This window comes from Cinclus cinclus, chromosome 10, assembly GCF_963662255.1.
Source record: "Cinclus cinclus chromosome 10, bCinCin1.1, whole genome shotgun sequence".
NCBI lineage: Eukaryota > Metazoa > Chordata > Aves > Passeriformes > Cinclidae > Cinclus > Cinclus cinclus.
In genome coordinates this window covers 24512709-24529462 of record NC_085055.1, presented here as the reverse complement: position 1 = coordinate 24529462, position 16754 = coordinate 24512709, and the positions used below count along the sequence as shown (strand labels likewise).

Sequence of the window (16754 nt, the reverse complement as noted above, 5' to 3'; positions counted from 1 at the left end):
GCCACCACCTGACCTCTGGAGGTGGGCTTCAATAGGGGTCTTTGTGTTTGGGATGGATTTGGGCAGGATTTGACTTCAGGGAATGCGAGGCAGGATTGTGCTTGTTAAATTTAATTTTGAAGGCATGTTCTTAGCTGGAAAATATAATTACACAGCATCTGGCCCTCTATAGTACGTTTACTATAGCAACAAAAGTTATCTTCGGGACCTACTTCCAGCTCCCTGCTGCTGGTTCCTGGTGCCAGGGATGCTGTGTGCTGACTGAAACATGCTTTGGTTAAGGGCAGGTGCTGCGTGCTGGCTGTGTGGTCAACTTCACCAGGGTTGTTGCTGGATCTCCTGGGGTAATTCCCACAACCAACCACAGGGAAAGGAGCGATTGCTGTGCCAGGGCTTCCCATGGAGCCTGCATTCCCACAGCGTCAGGCTTTGAAGGTGGGATGCCAGAAGGCTGACTCTGCCCTAGAAGTCTGGTCCTAGCATCCTTTGCAGATGGCAGGTGGGGGAAGCAGGTGAGCTGAAGGCACATGCTGCCATCAGCTGAACGAGCAGGTGATGTGAACGTGCCATGCTGTGCATCAGGGTGGCAGCCAGCTGGTGGCAGCCAGCCTGCTTTTGTCACAGTTGCATGAAGGGCTGTGCTTTCTCACTAGACCCGACCTGTGCCATGAGAAATCCAGAGCACTCTCCTCCTCCTGTTTCTTGTACTCCTGACAGACATCATCCCCCTGTGCTCCTGCAGCCCCTTGTGCTGGAGGGTAGCTGCAGAAACTTGTGCCTGGCCATGTTTGCCCTATTTAACCCTGGGTTTTCACCCTTCACAGCCTCCCATGAAGGAGGAGGTGCTGCCATTCGGTGTGATCCAGCACATAGAGACTTTCCCTCTGGACACACAAGGTTGAACATGTCTGTGTGCACGCCAGAGGCGGGTGGGAGCAGCAGAAAGGCTCTTGGTGTGCACATGTTGTCACTAAAGAGGTTTAATTTGCCCCCATGTGGGAAAGATAATGAATGCTGCAGTACCAGTACAGTGATTCTGAGTTATAAAGTTTTTGCTACGAAGCTGAGCATGTAAACAAATATTCTGAGGACAGAAAGTGGTGACTGCTGGGAATGGTAATGTGAGATGTCAAAGGAGTTCATTTATTTTGATAAACTAGTTGATATTCTAGGATGCTTTTTCTCATGTTGATAAAGTGTCAATCTTAGCGAGGAACTTTGCTATTGATGACCTTTCATGTAAAGTTGCAAGGCAGAAAGCAAAGATAAACAACTTGAACAATACAATTAAGGCAAACCCAGAATTCAGTCAATGAGAGACATCAGTTTTAAGTAAATCATCCCATGGAAACAGAGCTATTTGAAAATGCAGTGGCATCGCTTACAGTACAGTGGGCAATTAGTTTTAATTAACTTCAAATGCTGACACATAGTAAAAAATCAGCTCTTCTGCGTGCCCAGCTAGAAAAGTGAACATTTCTGGCATTTTGTTCTGCTAGAAAAAAGCTATTACAAATATTATAATGATGCTATTCACACTTCTATTATAAATTTTATGCGATCTTTTAAATTTTTAATGAAATAGTACTTTTGGAAGATTATCTTGTTCCATACCATAAACTTTTGAATAGGGGCACTATTTTCTAAGAAGAATAAATTGAAGTTGTAGAAGCAGCTTTGAATTCAATAACAATGTCTGTTCATGAAGTCCCACATGTTGTGATCTTTACCTGTGAGGGAGGAACCAGCCAGGTGTTCTCCTAAGGTTATCAAAAATTATAGGCAGGTTTTGATGCATATTTTAAAGGTAAATTCAGCACTTTAAATGTGATGTGTGTCTTGTCACTCTGGAAGCCCCAAGTAGAAATTTTGTGGGAGGTGAGGGGGTGGCTGATGTGCATTACAAGTGCTCAGAGAAGCGTGAGTGCCCTGTCACAGCCTGAGTCCACACATCCCTCTTCCCTGTGTATCCAGTCTGACTTTAAATATGAAATTTATTTCCATCATTAGTGTTTTGAAGTAAGTGAAACCAGACCTAGATACTTATGCTGGTGTTATGCAGCCTTTACTGCATGAGTAATCTTCTTGATTTCCCTTGGGCTGTGAGGCAACTTCTCACATGAGAAAGTTCAGAACCTTCTTGCTTGTCCCAGTTAAATTAATTTGTATGCTGAGCCATGCAGGTGAGGGCAAAGAGTATATTCATTTTCTCAGCTGCTTGGTGGCCAGGATGCTCGAGGAAGAATTCAGACAGAAAGAGCTGGTATTACTGAGATAGGAAGGCTTATATCACGCAGTCACCTTCCCATGGTGCTCCTCTTGGATTGTATCACGCGTCAGCCCTGGGAGGTACTGTTTTTCTGAGTCATTAAAATCTGTGCCTTTTCCTCCCTTACATTTCCAGTGAGATTTTGAGATAACTATTTCTCAGGGCTTTTTTTTTTTTTTTTTTTTTTTTTTAATGACCAAAACACTGCTGCTGCTCTGGGAGTTTAGGCTGATGTTCTCAGCTCACAGCAGTCTCTGGGGCCAGGCTGGGACTTGGAAGAGATCTAGAGAGGGAGAGCTCTGATATGCTGTACACGGTGCAATCTCTAAATAAGCACAGCAGGTCTGATCTCTGCCACAGGAGATAAGTCAGGGGCTGAAGGTTTTTTGGTCTGATGGAAAATGATTGTTCTCTCACTGTTGAAACACTGGGAAAAGATGAAAAAGTGGCAGTATCTTCAGCACTGTCTATTGTTTTCTCTTAACTAGTGGCTGTCTTGACTAGCTGGGCTGTCACATCAATTGTATTTCTTCCATAGATCTTTGATTGGTGATCTAATAATATTTTTCAAAATTAGTGTTATGTTAAAGTTAATGGCTGTGCTTTTCAGGTATATCAGATGGGCTTTTTTCAGGGAAAAAAACAGTACCACAGGCACTTCTAAAGTTCGCATTTCAATAGGTCTGGTAAAGTGAAAAATATCCCTGAAATAATGAGGCAGCACAGGAATACTGCATTCTGACCATGAAAAAGGTCTGCACACATTTTTTCTGTGTGGAGTACATGCAGCATGGGAAACAATTCGTGGTGTGGCAGCATGATGATTCCCTTTGTGCTCAGTACTGGGAGGAAAGGAGAAATAAATAGGATCTCTAAACAAAACAAACAAAAAACAATGGTAGGCATAGACTGGTAATTTCTCTAATAGTTTAATAGAGTTCATAATTTAACTGGCTGGGAAAATTTTGAGTAAAATCACCAGAAATAAATTTCTAGCAGCGCTTTTTAGTCCTGGCATATTTATGAATATTTCATGCATGACTTTTTTTCTATATTTAAAATTTCATACTCAGCTTTAAAGTTTGATCTGACTTGAAATAGTCTTCAGAAAATAAATTTAACTTTCTTAAGAGAAGAAACACCAGAAAATTATAAAATGCTGAAAAAGGAAACTCGTCTTAATTACAGATGGAAAATTTTACACCTCTTTTGAGGCTGATTAAGTTGTTTTTTAAATGAAAATCAGCATGTCACTTGGGTTTATTCCAATGACATAAATAAGTTCCTTAATTTTGCTTCTGTCCACTGAGTTCTTCAGGTGCTTCAGTGAAACATGTACTTGAAGAACTGGACCTCCAAAGATAAAATAAGGCTGTAAAGACTGGATTGCTGGCTTTCCTGGCATGGCTGAGACACAAAGAGCAAGACTTTCCCCTGGAAGCCAATTTGGCAAGAGCAGACCTCGTACCCATTAAGTCCCATTGGTGGAAAGTCCAGTTGGAGATGAGCTTATCTTAAACATAAGGGAATTAGTCCAGTTTCCATTTAAATCACTGGCAAAGCTCCAGCTATATTCAACCAGAGAAGGGCTGAGGCAGCAGGCACACAAAACCCTGTTTCTAAGCCTGATCGCAGCTTTTCTTACACTTCCAAAGCCCATGCTGAGTACTGTGGTCACTTTAGCAGGATTAGGCTGAGTGGATTGTTTGGGCAGATTTATGTGGCCATTCATTGTAAGAAGTACTGATACAGTTCTCAGCGATGTACGGTTGATAAATATTCATTTGTTAAAATACAAGACACCTGTTGACAAGGTAAACTGTGATTGTTCCAAGCAAATTGCTCAAGTGTGGTAGAATGTTGTGTACAGTAATTGGCTAAACAGCTCTCCTGTGATCTGTAGCCCTGTTCCAGCAGAGGGCTCAGGCCAGTGTTTGCCATGAAGCACCTGCCTACCTCCACCACAGCCAGTCTGACTGCCCTGCTGGATGTGTGTTTTGGAGAAATGGGGGCTACGTTTCTTGGAGCCCACTGTATTGTACCTGTGCTGTGGGTTCCCAGTCCTCTGGGAAGTCAAACATGACACCGGGTTTGAGGATCACTTTGTAAGGGCAGACACCTGAAGTGCCTGTCACTTCTCACCTGCTGGGTTTAAGCAGCGATCTTGGATGCTCAGCGGTGCCAGAAGATTCTCATTTGTCACCTAAGCAGTGTCAGGAAGTGTGACAGGTAAGTGTCACCCCCGGGATGCAAGGGCCAGCATTTACCTGTGGACTGTGTGCATGCACATCACATGGGGCTGCTCAGGTGATAATGAATATCTCATTGTTACACCTCATTGTTATGGATATAATTGGGGCAAAAACACACACCTAAGCAGTTGTGTGGAAGGTCTACATTTTTTTCCTTTTGGAAGAGGGAGGAAAAATAAATCAAATTCCAGCATGAAAAATATAACATGCCATCTTTAAGTAGGTATCACAAAATCAGGAGAAACAAATGTTTCCTTATGTAAGGAAGTAACCAATATTACATGTATGGACATCCCAGTTCACTGAGTTTTCTGCTGGGCACAGGAATAATTCTGGTTCCTTAGCAGGATTTTGAGGCAAGGAGGGGAACTGGAGATGATGTAATGGACTGTCCTCTGAGAACAATATGAAAACCAATTAAAAAGTAGAAATAAGTGACGTAACTTAAAAAGACAGGTGATAAAAAGAACGCCCATCATATAAAGATGAGGCACTAAAACAAATAATGTTAGAAAAGAACTAAGGACTTGAATTTGCCGCCCACTGAAAACAATAGCAAAAATCCCACTGAATTAAATGCCTCAAGCCCTTGCACAAGACTGATTCGATGCTATTCATAGAATAACGTATATGCCAAATAATGCTGTTATTTGTCAAGTAAATTATTTGGGAGATCCATCATCCTGCCATTTCTTTTCTGGCAGAATTTCCACTGAAGTCAATGGGGGTATTGTCTGAATAAAGTATTTTAGGATTGGGCCAGAGGTTAAACAAAATGCAACTGGGGGCAACTTGTTAATCTTCCTTGGGTTCATAAGCCCACATATTGTACAATGGTTTGGCAGCTGGGGTACTGTGCCTTATGATGCTAATTGTTTCTGTCACTGATGCTGATTATTCCCTCATCTCTCTTTAATCTACCTGTTGCCACCGCGATTTGTTAATGTGTGTAACTTCAGCCTTGCTGACCGTATAACCTGCCTCGGTGTCCGTGGGCTCTGGACTTTCTGAGGGTCAGCCCTTTTGGTGTGCTGGCTTGCTCCATCGTGTCCTGGCTCTTGCGTGACCCTGGAAAACAGCAGGATGAGCCAGGGACTGCAGCTCTAACTGGGCGAGCAGAGGGCTTTCAAGGTGACTTGTTCTCTACTTTTGAATTAAGAAGCCTGATTATATGGCTGGTCTGTTCTTCCAGTTTGTTTTTTTCTTTTAGTTTACAAGTTAAATGGTTTAGTTTATGAGTTAAAAACATCAAATTGTTTTGGGGTTTTATTCTCAAAAAAGGGGAAAATTAATCTCTTGTTGTCTTGACAGGAACAAAGTTAATACAAGTAAATCGCTTAAAGGATTTGCACTTTTAGCCATTAAAATACAACTCAGACAACTTCAGCACTTGCGCTCAGCTGCTCATTACTACCTATGGGAATGCATAATGGTTAAATGAGCTGCAGGTGGGCTCCCCTGCTGCTCCAGAAGCACATTAGAAGCATCTTGAGGGTTGCAAGTAACCTTCAAGAAATCAGAAATAAGGGCCTCAAACAATAGTCATTCTTGTAAGTGGTAACGTGCTCCATATGCCTGAGAGGTACTGTGCAAATGGGACTCTTTGTGGGAGACTGCTTGGGCCTGGCTTCTCTGGAAATTGACTGTTTTTGTGAAATGGAAAATATTCATAGGCGTTGAACATAGTTCTGTGATCAAACGTGTGGTAAAGCAGTTGACACTGAAGCTTGCTGAGGGCAGTGAAAAGATCGCAGACCACCTCTCTGAAGGTGTGTGATCCCCAGGAAGGGGCTATGTCCCCCAAAGCACATAGGATGGAACTGCTGCTGGCTTTGATACAAATGGACAATTTATATCTGCATTTGGTGTGTAAGGATATGTTTCCAGTGGTAAAGTTTCTATTTTCTGCTGAGGGACTGTCGGCTGGAGTTAACACTTGTCTCACCGAGACCCTGCCGTGTCATCTGCTAGGGATTTCAGGAGCGAAGCAGACCGCGAATGAGCGCGCAACCTGCAGCGCTCAGGGGCTTTGTACCTCCGGCTCCGTTTGTTCTCTGTACCTGCTCTCACCAACCCAGCGCCAGGAGCGCGCATCTCCCTTCCCTTCCCTTCCCTTCCCTTCCCTTCCCTTCCCTTCCCTTCCCTTCCCTTCCCTTCCCTTCCCTTCCCTTCCCGGGGCGCTCCCGGGTGCCGTGCGCTCACCCGGCCGGCTCCGCAGGGACAGCAGCGATGCTCAGCGTCAACTTCAGGGCGGCCGTCCCGCGGGGCCGGGCGGCAGCAGCAAAGGGCTCCCCCCGAAAGGGCTCCCCGCCCGGGCCGGCCCTGCCCCCGCCGCGCTCGGGGGGCGAGGGCGGCCCTCGGGCCCCGCTGCGAGGGGCGGGGAGGGGCGGCGGCGGCCGCTCCCGCCGAGGAGGAGCGCGGGCGGCGGGCGGGGGCAGCGCTGCCGCCGCCGGGACCGGCTGAGGGCCCGCGGCCGCGGCCGTGGCCGGGGTGCGAGATGGCCGCCGGCGGGAGCCGCGCCGTCCTGGGGCTGTGGCTGCTGGCGGCGGGGCTGTGCGCGGTGGCGGCGGGCAGGTCCCCCAGCTGCCACGAAGTGCGGACGGCGTTCCAGCTGCGGCAGATCGGGCCCCTCAAGCTGGTCCCCGACGTGCCCACGGCCGGTCAGTACCGAGCCACCCGCGGGTGGCCGCGCCGCGACGGGGAGGGTGGCGGGGCCGGGGCTCGCCTCAGCCGGGGTCCCGCCGTGCCCCCGCCGCTCGGCCCGGCTCCCTCCGGCCGGCGCCGCTTCCCTCGGGCTCGGGGAGGGCAGCGGGGCACCGGGCGCTCCGCTGGCTGACAGAACCCAGCCTTTCCCAGGAAAGGAGAGCGGCGTGGCTCCTGCGCTTTTACATCGTGCAGGTGTCTCTCGTCGGTCTCCACCGCGAGCAGCGGGGATCGCGTCCCCGCGGTTGGGAGCGCTGCGATCCTTTGCTGAGCACCTGGGGCAGAGTGTTCCTCACGGGAAGGTCCCTTTGGCACAAGGCGAGTCGGTAGCCGGACAGCTCGGCAGGCTTGTTCTGCTGGCCACATGCGGCGTCCTCAGACGGGTGGCGAATTCATTGAAAGTTCATGTTGCAGATGAATTCGGAAGCGCTGCTATAAGGAAAGGCAGAGGTGACACCTTGGAGGGATCCGGCCAACAGAACCGGGTTTTTGCTTAGTTAAGCAGTAAGTGTGCAGCACTTGTGAAAGTTGATGAGCAGAGTGTTGTTTCGTTTTACCTTTTCAGAGCTCGGGAACAATGCCTGACGGCACTGAAAGGGGAGAGTAGCACACATAATAAGAATAGACTTTTTAAATTGCATATTCTACAACTAACCTGGTAAGGGGATGAAGCACTTCACAGTTAAACTCTCATGAATGTATCATGTACCTAGATAATGAAGTCACATTCCTAACTTTTACGTGTTTTCCAGTCTAAACATTTCAGTGAATCTGTGTAAAGAAAATATTTACAGGCATTGGAACAAAAAAAATACTATCTCCTAACACAATTTTTAGCTACCTCATGCCACTGCAATTGCCTATAGGTGCAGGGTGGTACAAGTTTCAATTTGGGCTGTTTTATTTTTTTTTTGGAAGCAGTTTAATTCAAAGCCTGTGGAGTTTGATGGAAAGACTTCTTGTCTCAGACGAGTTTTGGATATGTTTTCTGGCACGGGTTTCTGTCTTGGGGATTAAATTTGATAGGCCATTGGGCTGATCTCTTGTGGCTGTAATCGATTGCAGAGTGCTGGTGATCTTCACTTCGAATGAGGTAGTTGAGATGACACAGGGGTGTAGAGTTACCTGTAGAGGAGGAATCATTTGTCATTTTCTGGCAAGAAGAGATTTGCAGGAATAGCATTTTGAAGCTTGGTGTTACTGTTCTGTGCTGATAGAGGCATCAGGTGATGGTTTTGGAGAGCTAAAGGAGAGGCAAAACAAGGCTTTTCATCTCTTTTGATGGGTGCTTAACCCTCCCTCCTGAGTTCTTCCTGGAAGAAGTTCCTCCAACTTTAAATTGATGGATTTATATTATCTGTAAAACTCTAGTGCTGTAGAGGAAACTTTCTCAAAAAGTTGTCTGCTTTCAGAAGGAAGGTGTAGGTCCTGTGAGGCTGAAGAGAATCACAGAATCATAGAATGGTTTGGGTTGGGAGGGACCTTAAAGCTCATTGAGTTCCAACCCTCCTGCTGTGGACAGGTTTCATTGTCTCCTTGTGTTCTATCCAGCTTCCCTGTTGGATAACAAGCTCTCAGAAAAGAAATGGCAAGCGAGAAGGTGAGGGAGGGTAATATGCTCTTAAATTTTAGCTCATAAAGGTTTCCTTTGAAGAGGGCTGGAGCAGAGCTGAGGAAAAGTGGCGCATATTGATCTTCGCTGTTCGTTCAGTATCACTCTGCTCCACCAAAGCTTGTGTGCTTTAATGATCCCTTGCTGGGCAGTAATGCCTCCTGTCTTGTGCCCTCTTTTAATTAAATCCTGAAGTGTTTCCCAGCACTTTCATGGGCAGGTGTTATCAGCGAATATATCTTAATATACACACATTTCTCCTGACATTGAGGCTCGTTTTATTATGCATTTTAATGCCACACAAATGTTGAAGCACGTCCCCTGGAGATGCTGGATGTCAGATAAAGTGGAAGAATGGTGGGCAGCTGGGGGTGGCACCAGGGAACAGAGTGCTTGTCTGAATTGAGCCCTGAGTGAAGTACCAGGAGCTTCTTGCTCACTTCTGCTCCTGTGGGCCAGACCTTTCCTGCCCTGGGGTGCTCAGTCACCTGCATGTTGGTTTTGGCTTCTTTTCTCTAAAAATATGAAACTTTTGCAGTCCTGCTGTCTGTGTACTAGATATTTGCAATCACCAAAGTGTTGAAAGCCCTTGGCTAATCTCAAGCCAGTATTTGTAGGCTAATACAACAAATCTGGCAGAGGTTAAAATCTTAATGATTATTAAATTCTTAGACCCTTCAGGAAAACCAGCAGCTCACTTAAGGAGATAGGCCCAACCCAGTGCCCAGGAAGGGATGGACAGACAGCTGTAAATTTTCTGTCTCCTCTTATGGGTGGTGCCCATTTCACCTGTAATCAAATGAAATACTTGGAAGAATTAGCCTACAGCCTCCTGTGGCATTAGCTGTGGTTGCAGTGCTGAAGCTGTCAGCTGCTGGGTCTGGGATACAGCAGTGGATCCTAAATATGACCTGGTAGGGACTGGTGGGCTGGGAGCTGCTTCCCTGTGCTCACCTGGTCTGGAGCCAGAATTGCTGAGTGGGTGGGAGAGGGCTGTCAGCATGGCCTAAAGTGAGGTGGAAAGTTTGGGCAGGATCTGCCAGCCTCCTGGATAAAATGTAGTGGCAAAGGAAGAAGGAAGACTCCTAAGGGGAAAAACAAAAAACAACAAAAAAATAGAACAAAACAAACAAACAAAAAAAAAAAGGAGGTTTTTGCTTTTAAGGTGTGATATGAGTCTGGCAGTAACTTGCCCGAAAATTGTCACCTGAATGAGCTCTTAGAGATGAGCAGGAGTTTTATTGTAAATTTCTCTTCCATGGCTTCCCCCAAAAGACATGAGATATTTTTCTTCTCTGAAGTCTAGTCCGTTGATGAGTACAGAGCTTAGGACATGTTTGGATATGGGATGGGTAAGACATTTTGTTGAAAAATGCAGGCATTTTTAAACAGCAAATCTCCTCAGTCTGTCTGTAAGACTGCCTTCTCCTCCAGTGGAATCTGCACTTCTCTCTGTTTTTTTGGAGCAATGGAATGTTTCAAGGGTAATTTGCTGCAAATAGCAAAGATTGGTCAGGTAAAGGTACTCCTGCCTTGGCTGTGATCCAGAGGAAGGGCTTTTTGTGCCTTCCCCAGACTGAGAAATGAGGTATTATGTCCCCAGTCCTGTACTTTGATTATCACAGATTGAGCTGTGATGTTTTCGTAGGAGCTCCTGGGTTGACATTTTGGTGAGAGAGGATTCTAAGCTGTCTCCAAGGGTGAAGGGCTGTGTTAATCCTGCCAAGGGACTAAGCTTTCGGTTCCAGGGAGTCTGGATAGCTCCAACCTGACGCGTGCTGCCCCTTCTGGAATGGCTCCTAGACAGGGGCTGTGTTGGCCATGCCCTGCGGGCCCCGGCTTGTGTTACAGCCTCCACTGTGTCCTGGCACGGGCTCTGGGAGGAGTTCCCGACACTGCCAGGTTTTTCTGGGATGTGGAGCTTGGTGGTGCCTGCCTGTCACTGCTTTGCAGCTTCTCAGGAGGAGAACTGAACGAACCCAACTGAAGGCTGTGACGTGCCTGACCACATGCAGCCAGTGGGTTGTAGCAGAACCAGAATAAAAGTCCTCTTGTGATTCCTTCTGTAATCACGTAACCACGAGAACGTCCTGCTCATTCACATATGCTCAGTTCTCCCTCTGGCTTGCTGACTAGTGTCTGAGCATGCAAAAGCCCCACTCTGTAAACATATGGTAAGGAGAGAGAGAAGAATTGGGCTGATTTTTGGGAAGCATGGAAAATATGTCATTTGTGAAAGAGTTTTAGGAACCCTTTACCTTATAAATAATCATCTTGTAGAAAACTACCAAAGGGATGATTAGCTTTATCTTGTACTGCTGGTTTACAAAGAGTGCAGAAGATACCCAGGCTGTGTTCAGGAACTTGCTTCCAGGGGGCAGGTTTTGTTCTATTAAAAGCTGCTTTATTCTCCTGTCATCCTGCGCCTTAAATCAGCAGGAGTGTTCATTACTGTGTATATATTGAATATCCCATTGTAGACCTGGACATGCATTTAATTTATACATTAATATTGTTTTACTTTCCGAATAATGACAGACGAGTCCTAGATTCCCAGCAGAAGCCCCCTGTTGCTTGTGGTGCATGAGTTAGACTGGATCTCATCCCAGCTCAATCTATGGCACAGCTCCCATGTGTGTTGAGAAAGGAACATGAGCAGATCCCTATTTTGTATATGTCCAAGAATATCTATTAAATTGCCCATTTCCCTATGAAGTGGGTCACGCAGCACTTTATTTTTCTGTGTTTCTTTTATTACTGCTCAGCTTTTCTGCCTCCCTAATGAGAACACCTTTCCCCTGGTAAAGGTGTAGTGCAGGGAGGCGTTTTGCTCAGAGTAACCTTCTGCCAGTGTCTGCTGCGTGTCAGAGGAGACAAGGACTTGCTGTAATGGCTCTGGGACGATTTTGCCCCATCAGAATGAGAGACTAAAATCCTCTGGTGTGGGCTGCACTTTGTGCTTGGGTATTCTGTCCCCCTGCACACGTGGGACTGCCTTCAGTAGGGTGGATGAAGAGGAAACATTGCTGGATGAGCACAGTTCTGTTTATGCACAGGAATATACAGGGTGGTTAAGATTGCTAAAAAGGCACAAAAAATAGTCCTGTTTCCATGAGGTTCCTGTTTGTTTTTGAAAAAAACCTGGTTGTTATCCAAGTTTGAAATGTTCTTGTCATTACCTTGCAGCTTGGTACAGTGGAAGGTGTTTTTCCTGTTACACTTTGTATTTGCTTATTTATGAACACACAGGCTTCTTGGTGATTTGTATCACAAAGGGGATGAGATACCTTTTGGAGGGGGTGGGCTGGTCCAGTGCGAGATGGATTCTGTTCCTATCTTTGTTCCTCTCTGGGTAGCCCAGAACAGTTGTGCCTCAGTTTCCCTGTCTACAGGCTATATCATGGTATATTACTGTGAGCAACTTTACTGCTGAAAACCTACCATGAAAGTGTGGTAGATTGAAAAATAAAAAAAAAAAAATCACTGAGCTATACCTTCACTTCTTCAGGCTGACTTTCAGTGAATCCTTTCCTGAGGTGAGGGAAAAGGCTGGAAATTATGTTGGTTTCTGAACTGGAAGCTGAACCTGAAAGCTGTCCTTCCATCTCTCATCCAGCCTCTGAGCAGTCAGGGGCTGTGGTGTGTGCTTGCTGAAATAGCTGTTCTGAGTAGAAAGAAAGCTTTGCTTTTGCAGCCTGCAGCTCCTCTGGAGTAAGGATCCTTCATTAATCTTTTCAGGATTTTATAGCAGTCTTCAGCTCAGACTGTCACCAGAAGTGTTAACCTGAGGCTGGTGATGACTCTGGATGCAGGCAAGGTCTCACCAGCAGTAACATTTTTTTTCCCCCTTCTTTTCCCATGTGTTAAAATTCTGTTTGACACAGGACCAGCTGCCCCCTCTGTAATGCCCTCTTGGGAGTAATCTATAGGCAGAAAAAATGTGTTTAAACTTACTTAATGCCTCATAAAGATGGAATTGCTGTTCCACTGCCAGATGGAAACCTGTAGTTTTCATATCCATGAGCCCCAAAAAACATTGTCCTTGGTGACTTGTATGAACATTTGGTCCAGGTGAGAAGAAAAATGACTTAGTTACTCAGATCAGCCTTTCCTGTAAATGTCTTGGGAAGGTATCCAAGAGTCAGCAGAGAACCTACTCTCCCCCAGCACACAATCTTCTTGTCAGACTGAGTCAAGCATTGCTACAATTCACATGGTGTATTCATTCTCTGAGAAATCTCTGCTGAAAAGAGTATGTAACGATTTTTTTTTTTAATGATCAGCTCAAGATCTGGTGATTCTGGAGCTGAACTGGACCTTGGGATGGAAAACAAGCTTAGTAAGAAGTGAGTCATCCTAAAATAGTGGTGACTCCCCAGAGCTGCCTCTGGAATACCTTATGTGCCACTGAAGTTTTGCTCCCAGAAAATAATAGAAAAGTGATGTTCCCACACCCCCAGGCCGGTGTGGCAGGTGTGAGCAGACAGTTCTTAACCAAAGGGCAGTACTAATGAAAAGGCAGTAATGTGATAAGTGGAAACAAAGTTGGCATGATAATTGCTATATAAGTAAATAAAATAAATAGATTAAAATAACAAAGAGCTTTTATAAGGATTAATAATGAAAAATATCATAGCCTGAGGATTAGTAAAAAGCAAGGATATGTGTAAAATCCACCCTGGGTGGTGAAATGGTTTTGTTTTTAAATGGTATAAAACTAGAGCTAGAACTCCAAATACTGTTAAGTCTTTGTAATTGAATCTTTGTCCCATGAAAGCATAAAATGACATGATAAGGAGGCATATGTTTAATAATGGTTCAAATGCATACTCATCACACACCAGTTTAGAGCATAGCTTTTGCTTCTAGGAGAAAATACAAATTTTGATGGATCAGAGTCAGTTCCCAGACAGCAGCCAGGCCTGTGACAAAATTTATATGGAGTATATCAATCTGCTGATTAGGTATAAGTATTTAAGATTATAGGTTCATCTTCATATCCATGAAGACGTATTTAAAGGTGTTTGCTTTGTTCACATGCAAGGAACTTCTGAGCAGCACCAATGGATGAAATAAGGCATCTAGCTAATATTTAATGATTTACCTTAAGGATAGAATAAGATAGGGAGGCAAATCTGTTTAAATCTTCTGCCAGGCAGTTAGCATTTAATATTTTAAGGCAGTATATTATTTGATGGCAAAATATGAAATATTTCTGCACAGTGTCTTCTGTTAAGTTGCACAAAAATAACCAGAGTGTCAAGCTAAGAGCTGTGTGCACAGGATTCCGTAGCACAGACTGAGGAGGACAAGGTTTTTTCCCCATTGGTGTCCTTCCTGACCCAGGGTGATCTGGAGATCCAGGTGTGCTGGGGACTGAGCCCGGTCTGGAAAGGGAACTGCCTGTGTTGTGTGTGGGGTAGCTACAGCAGGACTGTGCCAGCCTGCCCTGGCACTTTCATCACTGCATTTTGTCCCGTAAAACAGCTAAATATTTTTTATGGCAATGCTGACGATGACACAATGAGCCCTTTGTGTCTGAGCTGCTGTATCAGCACTGGTCTGTCAGAGCACCCTATAAGAGAACCTAAAGACCACGTTTGCCTCCCTGTTTCAGGATGTGGAATGAAACTCAGGTGGCTCTGCTAGTTCCACGCTGAGCCCAGTAGTCTGGTGGTGTCTGATGGCAGGTGAAGCTCCACAACTTAGTGGGGTGGCACCCAGAGGATCCCTCTGGGTCAGCAGTGGTCACTTCTGTCCAAGGTGCTGCCCAAAGGCTGACCCTGGCAGTCTGACAGATGAGTTTTATGGATTGCCTGCCTGTCCTGGACCTTCTTGGGGCTCAGTGCCGTTGTACCACAGCGAGCAGCTCAGCAGTGTTACACAAATGATTTATGATGGAGCAATCACAACCTTGCCTTTTCTTATGGATGCACGCTATGCATACACTTCCAGGAAAATAAATCTGTTTTAGTCTTTTCAGGACATCGGTTTTAAAGGAGGGTTATTAATTACCTTCTTAGTGTATTCATACATGCATGATTAATGAGTAAAGTTTAACTTGTGAAATTTCACAGTGCAAGGTGGAAGAATTCAGAAGGAAATTAAGACAATGGAGGAATTTTGAGTATCACAGATGATACCCATACATTTATTTTGTGGACTCAGAAGTCTCAGGAGAGTATCGTTGTTACATATCCTCAGGTTCTGTCTTGCATTTTGATAGCTAAAATATAGGAATAAAGAACAAGTGTAGCCAGGCAATTGCATAGGAACTTCAGACCTGTAGAGGACAAAATTATTCCCCTAGTTGTCTTTCCACTCTCTTCTTTTGAAATGTAGTTCTCAGCCTACTTTATGTGATTCTGTGCTGTATTCTGCCTTTATTTGCTCTTACTGAATGTCTGTTAATACTGATGACCAGCATATATATGTACTTAAATTATATATATATATATATTTTTTTTTTTTTGGTCATCTTCTGGTGACTGTGCTTGCTTCCTGGGGTCATGGTGTTTGCCTCTGCAGAGTTCTTCCACCACAGGGCGGATGTGGCAGGGTTCTGGAGCCCATCCTCCTGCGAGGAGCTCCTTGTGACAAAGAGCCCCCCACGCAGAGCACTGCCACCTCCTTGAAAAACAAACGAGAGACAAATTTCAGAGAGCTGCAGTTGCAAACCTGACAATATCAGATAGGTCATGCTAGCTTTGTTTGGCAGCTAGTTAAATTGGATAGTTGGGCACATCCCTAGATGTTAATGGTTAAATGTATTCATTGTTCCAACAAGGCCCCTATTCATCAGGGGACTATTCTGTGCTCGTTATGCATGCATAATTCCCATTAATGCTCCTGGGGGTTAAGGGTGTATAGTGAGGGGGGGAAAACGAAGCTGATGTTGACACATCCATGTTTGCACTAAGAGAAGAGGTTTTGTAACACAGGGGAAATTGATTGTGTTTCCACAGGTACCTTAACTTTCAGGAAAACTTTAAATCCTTGCTTTAAAGAGGGAGTGTGACTAAGGGAGAGAGTGACACTTGCATAACCACCTACTTCCTTGGGAGCCATATTTCATCAATGATCAGAAATATTACACCAGTGCCATTATTGTAGAAGCTTTTGAAAGTAATGAAGTGCTTGGAAATTCAGGATTCTTACTTAGGTATCAAAACAATGACTCTGAATCTTTAACTTCTGGCAAAAAAAACTTTTGCAAACTTTTGACTCAACGTTAATCAGGGTGATGAGATTTTCTGATTTATTATACAATGTGGGTGTTTCCATAGAAAACCTTCAGATTAAGATTCCTCACTCTTAGGTGCACATCAAAGTCGTGTAAAAGCCATAAAGAAGCTCAGCACTGCCTAAGAAAGCCTTTCAAGTTCCAGCAAGTGCTTGAACTACTGAAGGTTTTGAAGTGCTCTAATCTCTGACATGGGTGACGTGCTAGGCTAGCACTTTTTTGTTTTGTCACAAATCATCCATGCACATAGTGCAAAGGGACCCTGACAAAGTCATTTTACTTTTGAAAAGGGCTGCTTTTTTTCCCTACCATTATGTCTCCCATTCACATCTACATGTTTGCTTCCACTTTATTCAGGTCTAAGTAGCAGGGCATTTGCATAGTCTTCCCTTTGTTCTCGGTAAATATGGAGTAAAATGAGCAAGATCCGTGCTGTGAAATTAAAGCTCTACTCTTGAGAGATCTTAAGGGCTAAATCCTCACAAAAGGTACAGCAACATAGTGCCAAAGGAGCTGGTGTCCAGGAACAGCTTGCTCTGGGTGTTTGTGCTAGGAAATGTGAATAAAGGGAGACTAATCTGTTGAAAACTGGATGTAATTAGAAAAATACACTGCTGAGAGCTGCTGAAAGATTAGAATAACAGAAAATAGTACTGAAAGAGACCTGAAGTGATC

General features: G+C 44.9%; 1 protein-coding gene across 1 annotated transcript in view; it reads left to right on the top strand.

Annotated features, from left to right (window-relative positions):
* The first annotated feature begins 7018 nt into the window (after positions 1-7018).
* The window catches only part of LOC134047740 (glypican-5-like), a 330546-nt gene continuing 320810 nt past the window's right edge, over positions 7019-16754 (top strand). Inside the window, exon 1 of the mRNA XM_062499109.1 lies at positions 7019-7181. Within this exon, the coding sequence (XP_062355093.1) occupies positions 7019-7181 (163 nt within the window). The remainder of the gene's footprint in view (positions 7182-16754) is intronic.